The 20333-nt window shown below is 51.1% G+C and overlaps 1 protein-coding gene across 19 annotated transcripts in view; it reads right to left on the bottom strand.

Moving 5' to 3' along the window:
- The window catches only part of NFASC (neurofascin), an 86668-nt gene that overhangs the window by 24434 nt on the left and 41901 nt on the right, over positions 1–20333 (bottom strand). For 9 of the 19 annotated variants that reach the window (XR_013185206.1, XM_077190619.1, XM_077190623.1 and 6 more), the window contains 8 exons: positions 19507–19577; positions 18214–18436; positions 15902–16017; positions 14631–14835; positions 12641–12763; positions 11690–11863; positions 8211–8225; positions 8–259 (listed from right to left, as the gene is read on the bottom strand). Coding sequence is in view for 18 of the 19 variants with exons in the window: in XM_077190619.1 (XP_077046734.1) it covers positions 8–259; positions 8211–8225; positions 11690–11863; positions 12641–12763; positions 14631–14835; positions 15902–16017; positions 18214–18436; positions 19507–19577 (1179 nt within the window). In the remaining variant the exon portion in view is untranslated. The remainder of the gene's footprint in view (positions 1–7; positions 260–8210; positions 8226–11689; positions 11864–12640; positions 12764–14630; positions 14836–15901; positions 16018–18213; positions 18437–19506; positions 19578–20333) is intronic. The other 10 variants (XM_077190626.1, XM_077190627.1, XM_077190632.1 and 7 more) reach the window with 5 other exon arrangements.

The following is a 20333-nucleotide window of genomic DNA, read 5'->3' as shown; positions in this document are numbered from 1 at the left end:
TCAGTACCCAACTCGTGCCTGGTGGTGGCTGCCGGAGCCCTCTCGGCAGCGGCGCTGGTGCTGGCGGCGGTGCTGGCGGCGGTGCTGGTGGTGGTTGTGGTGGCTGTGGTGGTGGTTGTTGTGGTTGTGGTGTCGGTGGTGGTTGGGGTGGTTGTAGGACTGGTTGTAGGACTGGTTGTAGGACTGGTTTCAGGAGTGGTTTCAGGAGTGGTTTCTGGACTGGTTTCCTCCACTGCGGTTGGAGGCGGCCCAGTTGCCTCTGGGAGAGGGAAACACCGGCTTTGTACCTGAGGTGGCATCTCCTGGGCACTGCCCTCCCTGGGGCGACACGGCACGGAGCAAATCCCACCAGGAACACACGGCTGAGCCCCTTTTCCTGCCCCTGGCCCCACACAAGGATGGCCTGGGCTGATCCCAGGGGCTGGGAGAGGTGCAGGAGCAAATCCCACCAGGAACACACGGCTGGGCCCCTTTTCCTGCCCCTGGCCCCATGCAGGGATGGCCTGGGCTGATCCCAGGGGCTGGGAGAGGTGCAGGAGCAAATCCCACCAGGAACACATGGCTGAATCCCATTTTCCTGCCCCTGGCCCATGCAAAGGTGTCCTGAGCCCATCCCAGGGCCCAGGAGAGGTGCAGGAGCAAATCCCACCGGGAACACATGGCTGAATCCCATTTTCCTGCCCCTGGCCCCACACAAGGATGGCCTGAGCCCATCCCAGGGGCAGGAGCAAATCCCACTGGGAATACATTGCTGGACTCCTTTTCCTACCCTTGTCCCCATGCAAGGGTGTCCTGAGCCCATCCCGGGATCTGGGAGAGGTGCAGGAGCAAATCCCGCTGGGAATGCCAGGCTGAACCCCTTTTCCAACCCCTTTTCCTACCCCTGTCCCTCCGAGCCCATTCCAGCGGTTGGGAGAGGCGCTGGGGCTGCTCCTGTTCCCCTGGTTTGACCCCAATCTCAATCCCAGGCCTGGAGGAGCTGCTCGTCCTCTGCCTTTCCCCTCACCCCTCCTGGAACAAACCAGCACAGCCAGCCTGGAAAAACGCAGCTGAGGGGATGCTCAGTTTTGCCCTCACTCCCACAGCATTCCAGGAAATGGGATTTAGCTCGAGGAAAACGCGCTAATGCCATTAATTCCATTAATCCGGCTGGCCCTTCACTACACCTCCAGCATTTTTGGAGCTGCCAGCTCAGCCTGCAGCTTCCCAGCTTTTTCCAGCCTGGAGAAGGAGCAGAGGGAGGGACGGAGCCCCGGGCAGCAGCGCTGCCTCTCCCAGTTCACACTGAAATGAGGATTTGGAACACCCCGAGCTGTCCGGGGGGATAACTGGGAGTGATTTGTTTGTTAATTGTCTCACTCGGGCCGTGATCCCAAGGAAAAGCGGGAATGTGGTCCAAGAAAAGGGGGAAATGTGCCCTTTAACCCACCCTGAGAGGGGTGAGGGTCCCACAGGGAGGGAGGGGTGTGCTGGATGGGGCTGGAACCTTCCAGCAGAAAACACAGCTGGAATTCAGCTCCAAATGCCAAAGGTGACTCCGAGGGGACTCACCCCGGCACGCTCAGGTTAAATTGTATTTATCGTCATTATTTCTGCAGGCCACGGGATTCCAAATCCCTCTGATGGGTGAAGGAAGCTAGATTTTATAAATATCTCCCTCAAACCACAACAGCTCTAGGGAAGCACTTTAAAACCAGTCCTAGGACCGAGCCAGGCTTTTCTTCCTCACCCACCTCATCCCCAAGGAGAGCCAAGCCCTGAAACTCAGCATCCAAAGGCTGAGAGGGGCAGGAGCTCCCTCAGTCCATCTGAGATGCAAAATTAGAGTTTGAGCACACTGAAAGCACCAGCCGGGGTCAGAGGTGACCCCAGAGCAGCCCCAGGTGCTCAAAAACTCCAGCCCAACTCCAGGAGTGCCCCAGGAGCACTCCCAGGTCCTCACAGTCCCCCCAAAACTTCAGCCAGCCTCAGGGATGTCCCCAGAGCATCCCTGATTCCTCAAAAGTGCCCCAGGAGCAGCCACAGCCACCCCAAAACCCCCGCTGAGCCCCAGGAGCAGCCACAGCCACCCCAAAACCCTCATCCAGCCCCAGGAGCAGCCACAGCCACCCCAAAACCCCCGCTGGCCCCAGGAGCAGCCACAGTCACCCCAAAACCCCCTATGGGCCCAAGAGTAGCCACAGCCACCCCAAAACCCTCATCCAGCCCCAGGAGCAGCCACAGTCACCCCAAAACCCCCTATGGGCCCAAGAGTAGCCACAGCCACCCCAAAACCCTCATCCAGCCCCAGGAGCAGCCACAGTCACCCCAAAACCCCCTATGGGCCCAAGAGTAGCCACAGCCACCCCAAAACTCTCATCCAGCCCCAGGAGCAGCCACAGCCACCCCAAACCCACCCCGGTGCTCTCGGCGCTGCCCCCACAGCATCTCCCCCATCTCATGCACCCCGATCCGCAGCCCCCCGTGCACAGCCCGTCCCTGCCCCGGCCCGGGGAGGTGACAGGGAGGGGACACATCCAAAGGCTCGGCTTTGCCCTCGCGTGTTCGTGGTGAGCCAAAACCAAAAAAACCAAAAAAAAAGGGATTTTTGCGTTTTGCCCTCCCGGGTTTGTTCCGCGGGTCTGAAGGCCGCTAAAAGCTTTTCCTGCGCTGGGATTTGTCCCCATCCATCTCCGCGGATTGCTGGCGGGGGTTTTGGGGTTAAAGAGATTGGTGTCGCCGGGTTAATGTCCCCATTAACGGGATGGAGCCGCGCCGGAGGCTGGGAACACTCAGCTAATGCAGGCTCGGCATTCCCATGGGAATCCCGGCTCCCCTCGGAGGAAAACGAGACCTCAAAAGGCACAAAGTGAATTTGGGGAAGGCGGGAGCCGGTGGAAAACCTGGCACGGCTTTCCAGCTTCCATGGGGGAAGCAGGAATTCGGTTTTAATGCCCCTCCAGGCTTTAGATTGGGAAGAGATTATCCGGGATAAATGTCTGAGCATCCCTCACGCACCCAGATCCTGCGGGATTCTGCCCCTCCTGGAGTAGCGGGCTGAGCTGCCAGCGGCTCCAGGCGGGGTTTGCCCTCCCTGCCCCACTTCCCTGGCTCTGGGGGAAGCGATCCCCGCCAGCGGAGCCGTCACTTCCCATCAGGATAACGGGGGATGGATCCGAGAGAGAGCCGGGAGGGGACGCGGGGATGGAAATCGGCCTGGCAGGAGCGGGGACAGGTGAAGAGTGTGGGATGGGGTGAGCTGGAAAACTCGGGGAGGGCAGGGAGGGAGCGCGGCCCCCATGGAGAGGGAGGGGTTCGATCCTAAACCAGCCCGGGATGCGGAGCTGAGGCCTCGTCCGGGCTTAGATCTGAAATGGGTGCGGGGGCAGAGCTCAGATTTGGGGAGGGGGAGATCGGGGATGTTCGCTGGGCTTTGGAATCCATCCCCCAATGAGGGCTGGGGGGATCTCAGGGATCTCACGAATCTCACAGGGATCTCAGGGATCAGAGGGATCTCAGAGGGATCTCAGAGGGATCTCAGGGATCTCACAGGTCAAGGGAGATTTCATGGATCCCATGGATCTGATATCCCCCAAAGGAAAGGGATCTCAAGGATCAGAGGGGAATTTCAAGGATCTCAGGGATCTCACAGGTCAAGGGGGATTTCATGGATCCCATGGATCCACTATCTCCCCAGAGAAAAGGGATCTCAGGGATCACAGGGATCAAGGGGGAATTCAGGGATCCAATATCCCCCAGAGAAAAGGGATCACAGGGATCAGAAGGATTTCAGGGATGCTGGGGATCTGACATCCCCAAAGAAAAGGGATTTCAGGGATCAGAGGGATCAAAGGGGATTTCAGGGATCCAATATCCTCCAAAGAAAAGGGATTTCAGGGATCAGAGGGATTTCAGGGATCAGAGGGATCAAGGGGGATTTCAGGGGTTTCAGGGACCCCAGGGATCACTATCCCCCCAAAGGAAAGGGATCTCAGGGATCAGAAGGATTTCAGGGATCAGAGGGATCAAGGGGGATTTCAGGGATCCCGGGGATCCTGAAAATCCCCAAAGGAAAGGGATCTCAGGGATCCCTTTCTGGGATTCCCCTCTTGCTGCCACCAGGAGTGACAAAGATCCCAAAGGGAGACAGGGAGACCCAGGCTGGCATTCCCAGACCTTTGGAGAGCCTGGAAATCCCATCCATCCTCCTGAGAACGGCCGCGGTGCTCCAGGCACGGCATTCCCGAGCTCTATGGAGGAGCTGGAATTGTTCTCCCGCATTCCCAGGGCTTGGACAGAAAGTTTGGGGCCAGGACAGAGCACTTGGAATTTGTGGGATTGAGGGGAAAATCCCCCTTTTCAAAAGGGAGCAGCCAATTCCCCATCCCAGACTGGGCAGCACTTGGGAACTGCTCCAAGGGGGGAAGAAATCACCCGGGAAATTCGGATTAAAAACCACCAGCAGCAATTCCCAGCTCTTTATCCCATTTTAGCCGAGCCCATCTTCCTGGAAACCCAAACCAGCACTCAGCTCTTTAATTGCCTCCCTTTCAAGGCTTTTTCCGTCTCCAAGATCCATTATTCCCTCTCAGGGAAGGATGGGGGGAAGATGATGGATTGGAGATGCAGCAATTAATAATTTCACTAATGAGAGATGCTGAGCTCCTCGCTGCCTCCCCAGCCGGGAGTGAGCAGTAAAAAAAAAAAAAAAATTAAAAAAAAAAAAAAAAAAAAAAAAAAGAGTCCAAACCTTCCACAAAAACCTGTTTGAAGCTCAGATTAGAGGGAAAAATCCCAGAGAGGGAAAAACCTAAAAGAAAACCAGGATTTTTTTTTAAGGGAAGTTCTAAGGAAAAGACACAAATCCTGCTCAGAGGAGGATAATTCACGAAAAGTGGCTCCTTTTTTTTTCAAAACGCACGAAACAATCCCAATCTGTGCTGCCTTTTAATTATTTAAAGATGCTTTTAATGTGTTGTGGGGCTGTGGCAAAAGCTTTCCCTGGGGTGTGTCTACAAAATAATGAGGCTTGGAGAAATTGGGATGAATTTTTCATGATTTTCTGATGATTGGGCCGAGGACATTGGTGGAGATTTATTTTTAATTCTCCTGGTTTTTACCAAGAGAAAGAAATTGAGAGTCCATGGCTGTGAAGTGCTGAAAATCTGATGTGGAAAGAGAAGAAACTGGAGAAGAGAAGGGGGTGATGGAGCAGAAAGAGAGGGCTCAGCAATTCCTTCTGTTTCTAAAATGAAAAATGGGATTTTTCTCCTCGAATTCCCATTTATGGACAGAGAAAAGTCAGGATTTTCCCTTTGAGTCTAAACCCAATTTCTTTATGCTCCCTGATGAAGTTTTCCCATAAGGACGGAAAATCGAAAATCCAGTTTCGGAATTTTTTTTTCCTCACTCAGAGCATAAATAAAAACTCTTTTTTAATCTCCTCTTTTTCCCAAACCTCCTCTCCTGTCATCCAAAGCCTGGCTGAGGAAAGGTGAAGCCTTTCCTGAGGGAAAATCCCTGCACTTCACTTTGATTCCATCACCTGCTCCGGTTCCTCCTGACGCTGTGTCAGGTTTTCCCTGGAAAATGAACTTTTCATTCTCTGTCAGCACCAGGAGAATTTTCCTGCAATTCAGGACAAATTCCATAAAAATCCACCTGACCCGGGTCAGCCAGTGGAGATGGGGAGGTCAGGGAGCATTTCTGAGGATTTTTTTGGGAAGAGAATTATCCTCTGGGAGCCTGAGGAGAAACAGATCCAGCTCCAGAGCGGGGCTGGGGTGGGAGAGGGAATTTTCCATGCCCTGAGTCCTGGAATGGGGAGGAAGATGAGGCAGCAATTCCTGACCTCCAGCTCCACTTCCCGACTCTCCAAAGTGTCATTTCTCCCTTTGGAAAAGGGGAAAATGGAGGGACGGGCTCTGGATAATTGGGGGATTATCCCTAAAATCACAAATAATTCCAGTGAGGCAAGAAGTGAACGGAATGATTCGGTGCTGGGAGGATGCAGAGATCAGGCCAGGATTCCAGAGTTCAGCAGGACCCTCTGGAAGCAGAAAAGGACTTGAGGTGATCCTGATCCACAAAAAAAAAAATCCGGATTCTGGTGGCTGGGCCAAACCCTGGATGGAGAAGGAGCTGGAGGAGAGGGTGGTTCCAATCCTGAGGTTTTTTATGTGGATTTTCAGGGATTTTATGTTCATTTCCAGGATTTTTTAGTGTTAATTTTCAGGATTTTTATGTGCATTTCCAGGATTTTTAAGTGCATTTTCAAGTCCCCACCACCTAAACCTGACCAATCTGTTATTCCTCTTTTTTTTGAGGGGAAGAGTAAAAGACAGGAAGGAGAAAAATTGGCATCTGTTCAGGAACGGGGGGGAAAAAGCAAAATAGTATCGGGAAGAGACATTGCTGCAGCAAAATCCAAGGAAAAGGAACATCCATGAGGCAGGAAAGTGAATCCTGCACTTGGATCCCTCGGGAAAACCTTCCCTGGGAAGCTGTTCCTGCTTGGAATGTGCAGAGGCAAAGCAGGACCTGCTGAGAGCCTGGGAGCTGCCGCTGCTGCTCCCAAAAAAGCTTTTTTTGGGATGAGTTTGGGGCCGGGCTGCAGTCCCTGCTCGGAAATTCCCGCTTTCCTGAGCTGGGAAAAGGCTGATTGGAATGTGGGAAACGTGTGTTGGGTGTGGGGAAATCAGAATTCTCCAAGTTTGGGAATTGTGTGGGGGCGATGCAGGGCGGAGCTGGGATATCCGGGATCGGCTTTTCCATGGAAGCAGGAGGAGGAGGAGGAGGAGGAGGAGGAGGAGGAGGAGGAGGAGGAGGAGGAGGAGCTGTCCCTGGTGCTGGAAAAGTTCTTTCCCTGCTCCCACGTGTTGGGAATAGCGAGGAGGGCAAAGCCAGCAGAAGGCTCCATGCAGAACATGCACAGCTCAAATTCCCGCCCAACCCTTCCAATGGACACCGGGAATGGGAGGAACCTCCTGGATCAAAGCCCTGGGAGAGCTACAGGGAATCTCCAAAAAAACCCCAAAAATCCCAAATCTCCAGCTGTGATCCCACAGGTGCTGGAAGCCAGAAATGTTCTGGGGTTTGTGGGGTAGGGGATGGTGAGGGTTAAAAAGGGAGAGGGGTTTGTGCAGAGTTGGGGTTAAAATCCTCTGAGAGAGGGGGGAAAAGCTCTTTAATAGGGAAAAAATACTTTAATAGGGAAAACCCCTCTTTAATAGGGAAAATCCCCCTGCTGTAATAAGGAAAAATGCCTCTTTAGCAGGGAGAAAACCCCTCTTTAATGGGGGAAAACCTCTTTTTCATAGGGGAAAAAAAACCCCTCTAAAATAGGGGGAAAGTCTTCAAAAGGGGAAAACCCCTCTTTAATAGGGGTGAAAATCCCTCTTCTTAAATTGGGAAAAAAATGTCTTTAATAGATGGAAACAAAGTCTTTAATAGTGAATAAAACCTTTTTCATGTGGGAAAAAATCCCCTCTAAAACAGGGGGGTTAACCTCTCATTAAGAGGGAAAAAAACCCTGTCTAATAGGTAGAAAAATTGTTTAATAGGGAAAAAACCCTCTTTAATAGGGAAAAAAGTCCTTTAATAGGCAAAACCGCCATTCTTTAATATAGGAAAACACCCCCTCTAAAATAGGGGGTAAAACCCTCATTAATGGGGAAAAAACTGTCTATATTAGGGGAAAAAAAATCCCTGCTAAAATAGGGGCAAAAAACCCATTAAAATATGAAAAACTCCCTTTTTAACAAAGAAAAATATCCTAAATATTGAAAAAACATGTTAATAGGAAAAAAAGCCCTGTTTAACAGGAGGAAAAAACCCTCTTTAATAGGGAAAAAAGCCCCATTTTATTAGGGGAAAAAAACCCCCACTTTAAAAAAGAAAAAAACCTCCTCTTAAATAGGAAAAAAACCCCACTTTAATAGGGAAAAATCTCATTTTAATGGGGATTTGACTCTCCTCGGGGCTTGCCCAGCCCTCGGCCACTGCGGTTTGGTTTTCACGAGATTTCTGAGCGACTTTTAAGCCTGGCTTAGAGACCTTTTAATCTTCGCCTGCCCCGCTGTGGAGCCGCCCTGGTCCCCTTTGTGCCTGGAAGGATTGAAATGCCCAATTGGCGTGGCCATTGGAAGGGTTTTAATGAACTTCTCGGCTTAATTGGCAGCTTAATTGGCAAGCTCCGTTGCCCCCATGCCGGTTACCTCCGGGTACGGTACCTGGGCTTGGCGTGGCTTCGGAGGCAGCGCCAGGGATAGAGAGAGAGAGAGAGAGAGGGGGAAAAACGGGAAAACGGAGAGAAAGAGGGAAGAGAAAAACACAGGAATTTATCAAACAACCCCAACGCGCCGCCAGGACACTCGGAGTCATCGGAGAGCGGAGAGAGAGCGGGGAAAAACGGGATTAAATCCAGCGTGGGAGAGCCTCTGGAATCCAGGAATCAGGGATAAACCACAGCAGGGAATCTGGGATAAACCATGCCAGGAAATCCGGGATAAACGAGGAATTGGGGATAAACCACAGCAGGGAATCTGGGATAAACCATGCCAGGAAGTCTGGGATAAACGAGGAATCGGGGATAAACCACACTGGGGAATCAGGGATAAATCACACCAGGGAATCAGGCATAAACCAGGAATCAGGGATGAACCATGCCAGGGAAATCAGGGATAAACCACACTGGGGAATGTGGGGTAAACCATGCTAGGGAGTCTGGGATAAATCAGGAATCAGGGATAAACCATGCTAGGAAATCGGGGATAAACCACACCAGAGAATCAGGGATAAACCAGGAATCAGGGATAAACTGGGAATCTGGGATAAACCAGGAATCGGGGATAAACCATGCCAGGAAATCAGGGATAAACCAGGAATCAGGAAATCTGGCATAAACTGGGAATCAGGGATAAACCATACCAAGGAATCTGGGATAAACCAGGAAAGAGGGATAAATCAGGAATCAGGGATAAACCAGGAATCTGGGATGAATCAGGGATAAACTGGGAATCGGGGATAAACCATGCTAGGAAATCTGGGATAAACCAGGAATCAGGGATAAACCACACCAGGAAATCTGGGATAAACCATGCAAGGATCCAGGTTAAACACCCAAGAGAGGGCAGAGGTGGCACTGAGGTGACAACAGTGGCATCGAGGTCACAATGGTCTCATTAAGTCGAGTACTTAAGCGGGCGTTTTGGTCTAATCCTAACAAAAACTGGTTTTGACACTGAATTTCAAATTTCGCCTCGGTTTTTCCTTGCTCATCCCACCTGATTTAAACTCTGCATCTGGATGAGTCTGGTGAGCAGGAAACCTCCTCGGAGCACGCAAATGGGTCTGATTTCCTTAATCTGCTTATTTTCCTTAAACTCCAGCCTTGTCTCTCCCTCAGCTTGGCAGGAAGTCCCATCAAAGTCAGCAAAACTCACTTAGTTCGTGCTGTACCTTGTGTTTGGAGGGCAAATTTCTGCAATACGGGAGCAAATTACTCAAATTTTATAATTTTTTATGTTTTGACAGCTAAACTTTGTCTTTTTGCCACATCCTCACCCCAAACCCCACAGAGGGGGTTCCTTGTCTTGTCCAGCAGGTTTGGGCCTCACCTGATATTTCCAATGCATAAAATTGATCCAAATCAATTCAAATTTATACACCATGACTGTCATGTTGCTATTACCAGTGCCCAAAATTGGGGTGTGAACCAGCTAAAAATATTCAATTTTCAGCTTCAATCCAACCCCTGAGCTCTCACAATTGCTTTTAAAGTAATTCCAGGCCCCTCTTGTGTTTTCCTTGGCTGTTTTCTCCCCCACACCTCCAATAAATTTTGCCAGATCCCGCCCCAGGGGTGTCGGGAATGGTTTTATTCCCACAGGATCCGGGTAGGAATCACTTTCCCCACTCAGAGCCATTAGCAGGGATGGGGGATGGAGGGAAGGAGAGAAAACCCCATTAAATCCCAGCTCTAACCAAATCCCAGCTCTGCCAGCCAAGCCTAAAGAGGGGAGAGAGCCGCCCTCGGCTCCCTCAGGGCTCCAGAACTTCCACTTAAATTTGATGGATGTTCCACAAGGGGAATTTTATCTGATTATGGGGCTGAGATTGGGGCTCTGGAGGCTTTTAGGGTCGGTTGACACCCATGGGGTGACAGGGAGGTGGCACCAGCAGTTCTATCTCATTATGGGGCCGAGACTGAGGCTCTGGAGGCTTTTAGGGTCGGGTGACGCCTGTGGGGTGACAGGGAGGTGGCACCAGGAATTTTATCTGATTATGGGGCTGAGATTGGGGCTCTGGAGGCTTTTAGGGTCGGGTGACACCAATGGGGTGACAGGGAGGTGGCGCAGAGGTCCCTGCACTCAAAAATCCCCCAAAGCTGCCCCTGTTGAGCTCACACAGAAACACAGAGGAGCAAATCAGAGCTTCACCCTCAGCACAAGGAGAGCAAGATCCCAAAATCACGGATTGGTTCAGGTTGGAAAGGACCTTAAATCTCATCCAGTCCCACCCAGGGACACTTCCACATCCCAGGTGGCTCCAAGCTGACTTTGGACACTTCCAGGGGTGCAGGAGCATCCACAACCTCTCTGTGTCAGTGCTTCCAAACACTCTGAATGAGGAATTCCTTCCTGAATCCCAGCTTGCCCTGCCCTCTTTTGGTAAAAAATCATAAATTCTACAAATATCCCCCTGCTCCAGGGCACACAAGGAATGTCCCTCCCTTGGGGACAGCCAGGAGGTTCCTTGGGACAGTCCCCAGGTCACCTCAGCTGGGATTTTTATGCAGCATTTGGCCACTTCCACCTCTGGAAGAAAACCTCAGCAGCCATCGCTGTCCTGCACTCCTGGTTTTTGGGGTTCCCTGATTCAGTTTTTGGGCTGTTCCATGGCCCGTTGTGATGCCAATTTTGGGTTCACCATGGCCTGTCATAATTTCATTTTTTGGGGCTGCCATGTCCTGCCACAATGCCAATTTTTGGCTATTCTGTGGCCTGTCATGTTAACATTTTTGGCATTTGTCACATCCTGCCACAATGCCATTTTTTGGCTGTTTCATGGCCTGCCCCGAAGACATTTTTGCAATTTCTCAAGGCCTGTCTTTATGCCATTTTGGGGTTGTCACATCCTGCCACGATGCCATTTTTGGGCTGTTCCATGGCTTGCCACAATAATATTTTTGGGGTTTCCCACATCCTGTCACAATGCCATTTTTTGGCCATTCCATGGCCTGTCATAATAACATTTTTGGCATTTGTCACATTCTGCCACAATGCCATTTTTGGCTGTTCCATGGCCCATCATGATGGTATTTTTGAAATTTGTCAAGGCCTGTCTTCATGCCATTTTGGGGTTGCCATGTTCTGCCACAATGCCATTTTTTGGCTGTTTCATGGCCTGCCCCGAAGACATTTTTGCAATTTCTCACGGCCTGTCTTTATGCCATTTTGGGGTTGTCACATCCTGCCACGATGCCATTTTTGGGCTGTTCCATGGCTTGCCACAATAACATTTTTGGAGTTTGCCATATCCTGCCATGGTGCCATTTTTTGGCCGTTCCATGGCCTGTCATGGTATCATTTTTGGGGTTGCCACATCCTGCCACAACACCATTCTTAGGGTTTGCCACGTCCTGCCACGATGCCATTTTTTGGGTTTGACACATCCCTGTCCCCTTGGCCAAGCCGGGTGCCGCCCCTACCTTCATCCAGCAGCGCTGGTGAATCCTCCATCAGGATCTCTCCCTCTCCCACCTGGGTGCGGGCGCGGAGCCTGAAGCGGTAGCGGGAGATGGGGTCTGACCTCTGCAGGGTGAACCTCGTCTGGTTGGGGGACAGGTTCTCCACCACCGTCCTGCCCATCCGGGACCCGTTAACTGCAGAGGGAAGGCAGGGCAGGCTGGGCTCAGCCTGGGCCAGGAATTTTGGGGTGTCCAGTTCACCCCTCAGCGGGTCTGTGAGGTCACCGTGGGGTCTCTGAGGGGCTCAGAGCTGTTGCTGCTCTTGAACATGGCCAGACTGGGGCACTTGGTGACATCCTGGCCTGGGGATCTGCTGGGGGGAACCTTCAGGTTCTCTCTGCTGCCCTAGGCTTTGGGGTATCACCTAAATCTTGTGTTTGGATGAGCACCAAAACAACTCTGGCTGCACCTAAAATCCTCCTAAACCCAAGATCCAGCTGATTTTCTCTCAAAAACTGAGTCTGGGGAGCTGCTGAGCACCCACCCTCTCCTTGATTAAGTGCAGATGTCTCCAGCTTGTCCCCCCACCCTGGAGAGATTCTGTGGGGCTCAGAGCTGTTCAACACTTCCAGTTTGGGGCACTTGGGGACATTCAGGTGGGCAGTGAAGGCTCAGATTCATTCAGGCTCTGGGTATCACCTCATCCAACTTGTGCTGGCTGAGCACAAAAATGCTTCAGGCTGCACCTAAAATCTTCCTAAATCTGAGATAAAACCAATTTCCTTTCAAAAACTGAGTCTGGGGAACTGCTGAGCACCCACCGTCCCCCCTACAGATGGGCCAGGACCCCTCCCAACACCGGTTTGTCCCACCATGGAAGTCTCCAGTTCCTCATGGACCTCCCTGCCCTGGCAAAAAGCAGGAAGGGAAGGATTTCCTGATTTATCCGTGGGAAGACGACGCAGCACGTACAGGGCGTGTACTGGAGGGTGTATCCCGTGATGATCCCGTTGGGGTGCTCGGGGTGATCCCACTCCAGGTTGATGATTTCCAGGTTGGGCTGTCGGATCCGCAGGTACCTGGGGGCGCTGGGCACTTGGAGGGGAGCGGGGAGGAGAGGGGAGAGAGGAGAAAACACACACGGGGTAACGAATCTGGCGCTGCCGCTCCCGCCACGGGCCTGGCCACACCATGGCCACTCCAAAATCCCTACACAGACACACCCCGAATGGATCACACAAGGATTTATCCCAAAAACCAGGAGCCAGGTGGGGTTTTTGGCCAAAAAACCCTGTGGGGTCCTCCAGCGAGGCCACAGAGCTGGAATGCAGCTCCAACCCCGCTCTTCCTGTTGGACACAAGCTTCCTGTTCTTCCTTACACCCCCTCCCATCCGAAGGTATTCATCCCCAAAATTTCTCCCTTAGAGGCACAAAAATTATCCCATAAACTTCTCTGAACTCCAGCCCTACTTCTCCTCTTGGACCCAAATTTCCTGACCTTCCTTATACCCACCCCACCCATCCCAAACATTTCTCACAGAAACACACAAAAAGTATCCCAAAAATTTCTCTAACTCCAGCTCCACTTCACTTGGTCCCAAGTTTCCTGACCTTCCTTACACCCCCCACTCATCCCAAAGTTTCAATCCCACAGATTTCTCTCTTAGAACAGTAAGTACCCCAAAAATTTTTTTCTTAACTTCAGCCCCATTTCTGCCTGTTGGAAACAAATTTCCCAACCTTGTTTACACCCCCCTCCCATCCCAAGGTTTTCATCCCGAAGATTTCTCTCTTAGAACCCCCAAAAGTGGCTTCTCTTATCCCTAAAAAACGCTGGGAAATGGAATTCCAGAGATCTTCCCCAGGGAGCTGCTTCCCACTGCTCCTCACCCTAGGGAAAGTTTGGGATTATCTCTGCTTTAACTGCTGAAGGAAGGAAAGAATTATCCAGCCTGGATTTAAATTATTCTCCTGATTTCCTCCTAATTGCGGTGCCTTAATTGGGGGAAGAGAGATGGGAGAGTTCAGGGATCTATTTTCAGCTGTTCAGGATATCCTTCAGCCTTCTCAATGTCAGTTTGAGCTGATAAAAGGGCTTGGTGGTGTAGGAAAATATAAAATCTGCATTTTCCCCTTGAAAACAGTAAAACCTGTAATTATTAATTAACGCCACCCTCATGTCCTTATCATCACCCCAAATGTCCAAAACCACCCCAAATTCCCCAGAAATAGGGTCACAATGCCCCTGCCTGCAAAACCTCCAGGAATTGAACCCTTTCTTCTGAAGCAACCTCAATTATCCACAGAAAACCCTTTAAAAAATTGGGATTTTCCCAAGGAATTGTGAAGGAAGAGACAGCGCTGAAAGGAAGAGAAAAGGAGAGACCCTGAAATGTTTTGAGACAAGAGTTGCAAATCTTTTCTTGTGTTTTTGTGACCTTCAGTGCCTGAATTCCCTCCTGTGCTGTAGGAAAAGTCACTTCCAGCCGTTGGAATTGCGGCTCCAACTCGGAATTATCAGCGTGTCTAAAAATAGCTCCCGTGCCAGCGACAAAATTAAACCCTTGAGTTCATCCTTGACACAAGAACGAGGTGCTCTTGCCTTAAAAGCCTGGCAGTGATTCCTGAAGGTCCTGGGAAGGTTCTCCTGCCTTTTCCAGGATGGATCCAACCACTGCCACGTCCCCAAGCCGCGGCTCGGGGACGGCTCAGGGAGCAAATCGAGGGCGCTGAGCTGCGCCTAGGAAAGGGTTTTACAAATATTTCTCTTGCTCAGCCCAAAATCTTCTTGGCTGAGGTGCCCAGACCCCTTAACTGAGGGATTTTTGGGAATGCTGAAGGGATCAGGAGCCAACTCCAGCTGTGGCTTCAACGACGCCACCGACGGCGACAGCGCCCGGGTGACGCTCGGCTCCAATCCCTCCTCAGAGGGATCCTGAAGAATTCCCTGTGGGAACATACCTCCTTCAGGGGTGGGGAATTCCTTCATTTCGCTGCGGGGCCCGTCCCCTCGGCCGTTGGTGACCACCATCTCCAACTTGTAGTTGCTGTAAGGGAACAGCCGGGACACGATGCCCCGGTTGCGGTCTCCAGGAAAACTCACAAACTGCCGTTTTTTGGAGACCCACAGGTTCTTCAGCAAGCTGCTGTCTCTCCAGAAATAGGCCTTCAAGAAATAGGCAGGCCAGGTGAAGCTTTGTTTCCCCCTTTCATAAAGGGTTTTGGGGGGTTTTTAGATGTTAAAAAGCAGAGTTTTTTCTTTAAGGGTGGGAGTTTTTAGAGGAATTAGTGAAGCTCCATGAGGAAAATCCGGGTGTTACCCGAGGAAGGGGCTGAGCAGGGGGTTAAGAGCTCCCCAAAACATGGAGCAAAACCACTGAGCTCAGACCAAAGCTGCTTCTAATTCCCAAGGATTAAAATCCTAGGGGTTCTCCCTTTCCGCTCATGGTGGACAAGGAAAGGTGGGACACACCCCGCCACAAATAAAAGCCTGAATTTTGGAAATCTCCCATTCCAGCTCCTGACTGTAAATCCTATTTCATGCAGAAACAAGAATCCATTCAGAAAATCTCTCAGAATCAGGAAAAGTGGAGCCAGCAGATGATCAGGCAGGGAATGCTGGGATTCTTTGCCAGATGTGAAGTTTTGGGAATGTTTTAACACTCAAGGAAGGGCCCTGCTCAGGGTTTGGCTTGGTTTGAATGGCTCCATCCTCTGTGCATCAGCAGCAAAAATAAATATTAAATATAAGGCTGGATAGACTGATAAATATTAAATATAAGCCTGGAAAAACACAGATCCACACTGGCTTTAGCTCTCAGTTAGTCCTGACTGCAGGTTTAGGCTTTACAGGGGTTGTTGATCAGTAAAAAAACACTGTCAGTATTTTGGGGATGACACAAAACCTGACCTGGCTGGGGTCACTCCCTCAGAGCCCCTTTGCTCCGTGGCCAGGACCATCCCAATCCCTCCCTCTTTTCTTGGAGCATCCCAAATCCTGCAGCCAAGCCCAGAGGAAGCAACAGGAGACATCCCCGACCCCATCCTGACACCCCCAAGAGCAAATCCTTGCTGCTGCCCCAAACCCAAAGGCTCCAAAGGAAGTTTTCTGTCATCCCCACATCCAGCAGCTCCATGCCCTGGGAGCCAGCTGGGAATTTTGGGAGGTTTAGCTGTGTTAATGGTCAGTGCTGGGCGGGGATTTGGGACTGGGGAGTTTGGGATTTGCTCACTCGGTACTCCTTGAGCTGTCCCTGGATGGTGTCCAGGTGCACCCGTGTCCAGGTCAGAGCTATGGCAGTGCTGTTTAACACTCTGATCCTGACATCCGTGGGCGCAGCCTTGGGATCTGGGCGGGCAGGGACAAAGCAGAGCGGCCATTAGGAACCTGGAATGACCCTGGAGCTTGGACAGGTGGACAGATGGACAGCTGGACACCCCCCTGCTGGGCTCTGCACATCACAAATCCCGTGAGCAGCAGCTCCACCCTCTTCCATGGGGACAAAGTAAATCAGATTTCACACCTCCAGCCCTCAGGAGAACATTCCTGACCCAGCTAAAAGGGGAAATTCCTGCTGCAGGAAGGGTCTGGCTCAGATCCCTCTCCAGGTGAGGGATCCCAGCACATCCAACCCTCTCCTTCTTCACCTGTCCCAAAGTTGGACCCCAAGGATCCAAAAAACCTCATTCCTGTATTTTTATTCATAATTTGGTCAGCTTGCTGTTGATCCACTTGGGATTTTATTTCCTTTTTACAGCTTCTGCTGTGTGGACAGATCTGGAGTGAAGCAGCTTGGATTTGACTATTTTTGGGAAAGTTTTTGTGGATTTTTGACCCATCCCAACCCTGAAACAGAGGCAGGGGAAGCTTTGATCTCCCTGCTTTGCCTTCATAGAACACACACACACCTGGAGGCTCATCCAGATCCTCCCAAACCTCCAAATTATTGCAGGAATTTTCAGAAGAAATTTAAAAAACCCTGGGAGGGCATAGAAAATGGATGCAACAATAAGTTCAGAGGTAACAACCTCTGAACTGGCTCCAGTTTGCTCCCAGTGCTTTCTCTTCCCCTGATTCCCACTTTTTCACCCCATTTTCCTTGCCCTATCTCCTCTGGGAGATGCCCAGCTGGAGGAGGTGCTGTCTGTGCCATCCCAACCCCAAAATTCCAGCTTTACTTCCAATTTCTGTGCTCTGTTTGTGCCCCTTGGCCTCAAACCCAGGGTCATGGATGGTCACCGGGTTTATCCCAGAATTCCAGCTTTACTTCCAGTTTTTCTGCCTTGTTTGTGCCCCTTGCCTTCAAACCTGGAATCTCCTGCCTCATCCACCTTCCTTCCTGAAAAATTCTGAAGTCCCACAGCCGGGGACTCCCTGACACCACAAATTCACATCAATTCCTTTAAAAATCCAGCAGCTGGGAACAAACTCCATTGTCCCAGTGGGGTTGGGATAATGGAAGTTGAGAGCCCTGGAAGTTACAAGCACAGGAGGTGACCCCAGCAGCCCAGACGAGGATGGAAAGGGAATTAAAGCAGCTGGGAGTTGTCCTGTGTGGTCATGGAAGGGGTTTAAGGAAAGATAAGCTGAACTTAAACAGGAAACCAAGCTGGGCTTAGCAGAGTTTTATCACAAAAATCCAGGCCAGGATGGATTCAGGAATTTTAGGGCTGTTGCAGAACCTTTAATTTGAGGTGATCTCAGCGCTCTGCAGGTGTTAGGGTGGAAAAATTCCTGCCACTTGTTGGGCCAGAGGTGACCTGGAGGGGAATCTTGGTGGTTTCCACACTTCAGGAATGGTTTGGGTTGGAAGGGACCTTACAATCATCCAGGCCCATGGGCAGGAACACCTCCCATGGCCCAAGGTGGCCACAGACAGGGAGACCTCCCATAGCCCAGGTGGCCAAGGACAGGGAGATCTTCCATAGCCCAGGTGGCCATGGACAGGGAGATCTTCCATAGCCCTGGTGGCCAAGGACAAGGACATCTCCCATAGCCCTGGTGGCCACTGACAAGGACATCTCCCATAGCCCTGGTGGCCACAGACAGGGACACCTCCCATAGCCCAGGTGGCCAAGGACAGGGAGATCTTCCATAGCCCAGGTGGCCATGGACAGGGACATCTCCCATAGCCCAGGCGGCCATGAACAAGGACACTTTTTATAGCCCAGGTGGCCACTGACAAGGACATCTCCCATAGCCCTGGGGGCCACAGAGAGGGACACCTCCCATAGCCCAGGTGGCCATGGATGGGGAGATCTTCCATAGCCCTGGTGGCCATGGACAGGGGCACCTTTTATAGCCCAGGTGGCCACTGACAAGGACACCTCCCATAGCCCAGGTGGCCAAGGACAGGGACACTTTTTATAGCCCAAGTGGCCACAGACAGGGGCACCTTCCACAGTCCAGGTCCTCCAAACCTTGTCCAAACCAAAAGCGGATTTTTGTCCCAAATCCCTCAGCGCCTCGCCCACATCCCGGGCACGCTTTGCCCTTGGATGGGCCCATCCCCACAACCCCACCCGAGGCTGGGGGAATACTCACAATCCTCCCCGGAGTACCCGATGTAGGTGTCGGGCTCGGGGGCTCTGCCGAAGTCGTTCTCGGCCTGCACCTTGATCTCGTAGGGGACGAAGATGGGCGTGTTCCACACCACGTGCCGCGCGCCCCGCACGGTCTCGTTGTACCAGCTCCCGCGCGGGTCCCGCCGCCGCCACCGCACGATGTACCTCAGGTTGGGCCCGTAAGCCTGCGTTGCGTTCAGAGGCTTCAGTGGAGGGAAACAGAGAAGGAAAAATTAGAAGGAGGGGAAAAAAATTGAAAAAAAAATAAAAAATTGGATTTTTCCGCCAAGGAAATCCCAAAGCAGGGTTTTGATCTCAAGGAGAGGGACAACAAGTTCTTGCCCTCCATGGGTCCTGCCATGGCTCTGGAGGGCAAGAACTTGTTGTGTCTCTCCTTGGAGGGAAATCTTATTCACAAAATCCAAGATTTTATTTCTGGAACAGTTTGGGTTGAAAGGGATGGGTCCTGCCATGGCTCTGGAGGGCAAGAACTTTTTGTGCCTCTCCTTGGAGGGAAATCTTACTCACAAAATCCAAGATTTTATTTCTGGAACAGTTTGGGTTGAAAGGGATTTGAATTCCAAGCCCCTCCCATGGGCAGGGACACATCCACTAGGCCAGCTTCCTTATCGATATATTATATAAAATAAATCAAATATGTGCATAATACCGAATTACACAATACATATTCCATATCTGCTATCCCCATATTCCAGCCTCTGTTCCCGCTGCCATTCCAGCCCTCCCCACAGCTCATCCCTGATTTGTGGCTGACACCTGCTGGTGCAGGGAGCAAAGCAGGAGCAGCCCTGTAAATCCTCTGAGCTGCTCAAGGACTTGACCTCGGGGCATCCTCGGGAAGCCCAGTCTGAAATTCAGCATCTTTGGGTACCACATCTTTGAATTATTTAATTTCAATTTTTATTTTTTTTTTTTAATCATACCACTAAAAACGGCCTTTCTTGTACACCTCCTGTGTTTTATTTCATGGAATCCTGGAGTGGTTTAGGTTGGGAGGGACCTGAAATCCCATTGCATTCCACTCCCATAAGCAGGGACACTTTCCATGATCCCAGGATGCTCCAACCTGGCCTGGGACACATCCAGGACTGGCACAGCCATGGATTTTCTGGGAATTCCATCCCAGCCCCTCCCCACCCTCCCAGTGAAGGAGTTATTCCCAATATCCCACCTATCCCTGCCCTCTGGTGCTCTGAACCCATTCCCCCTCATCCCACGACTCCATCCCAAAAGGCATCCAAGAAGAACTCACGGTCCACGTTATCTCCATGTTGTTTTTTTGGGTCCCTGCCCCTTGAACTCCTGTTGGATTTATTTCAGGACCTGAAATTCACATTGAAAACCAAAACAAAGAATTTTTCAATGTCAAAAAAAAAATCCACTGAGGGGTTAAAACCCTGCAAGCTGAAAGTCCTTCCAAGGCAGAAGTTAATGGCCTGATTTTATCCAGAAGTTCCCATTCAGGTTAATGGGACACGAGACTCTCAGTCCTCTGGAAAACCAGGCCATTTATTTAGGAGGCTCTTTTTTGTCCCCTAAATGTCCTAAATCTTTGAAAGGGAACCATTGTGGAGGGAGCAGAGTTTGTCACTTTGAGCCTGAATCACGGCGGGCACTGTTGGGAGCCAACACTAGATGCCAGCAGATCCTCCAAAAATCGCCCTGGAATGGGTAAAGGGAGAAATGCAGCAGAACTGCTGAGATTCCTGCGAGTTCCTGGTGTGGAATTTTCCCAAATATTCTCTGACAAAGTGCTGGGCAGACAAAGTCTTGATTGTGGATTGGAGCTTGTTTTGTTCTTTTCTGGCGGAATTTAGGTGGGAAGCAGTCTTAAAATCACCCAATTCCACCTTTCCCTATCCCAGGCTGCTCCAAGCCCCATCAAACCTGGCCTTGGACACTTCCAGGGATCATGGAGCAGTCACATTTTTCTGGACAATCTGTGCCAGGCTCTCGCCACCCCCACAGCATCAACCAGCTTTAACAGCGGCCAATAATTAACAATATTTGCACTCGAGTCTGACTTTCCTACAGATTTCCAAGCTTCCTTAGCCTGAAAGGACAGGAAGGATCCCTTTA

The sequence above is a fragment of the Agelaius phoeniceus genome, chromosome 25 (genome assembly GCF_051311805.1).
Source record: "Agelaius phoeniceus isolate bAgePho1 chromosome 25, bAgePho1.hap1, whole genome shotgun sequence".
Taxonomy (NCBI): domain Eukaryota; kingdom Metazoa; phylum Chordata; class Aves; order Passeriformes; family Icteridae; genus Agelaius; species Agelaius phoeniceus.
Note: the sequence above shows the minus strand (reverse complement) of the source record. Positions and strands in the feature narration are given on the sequence as shown.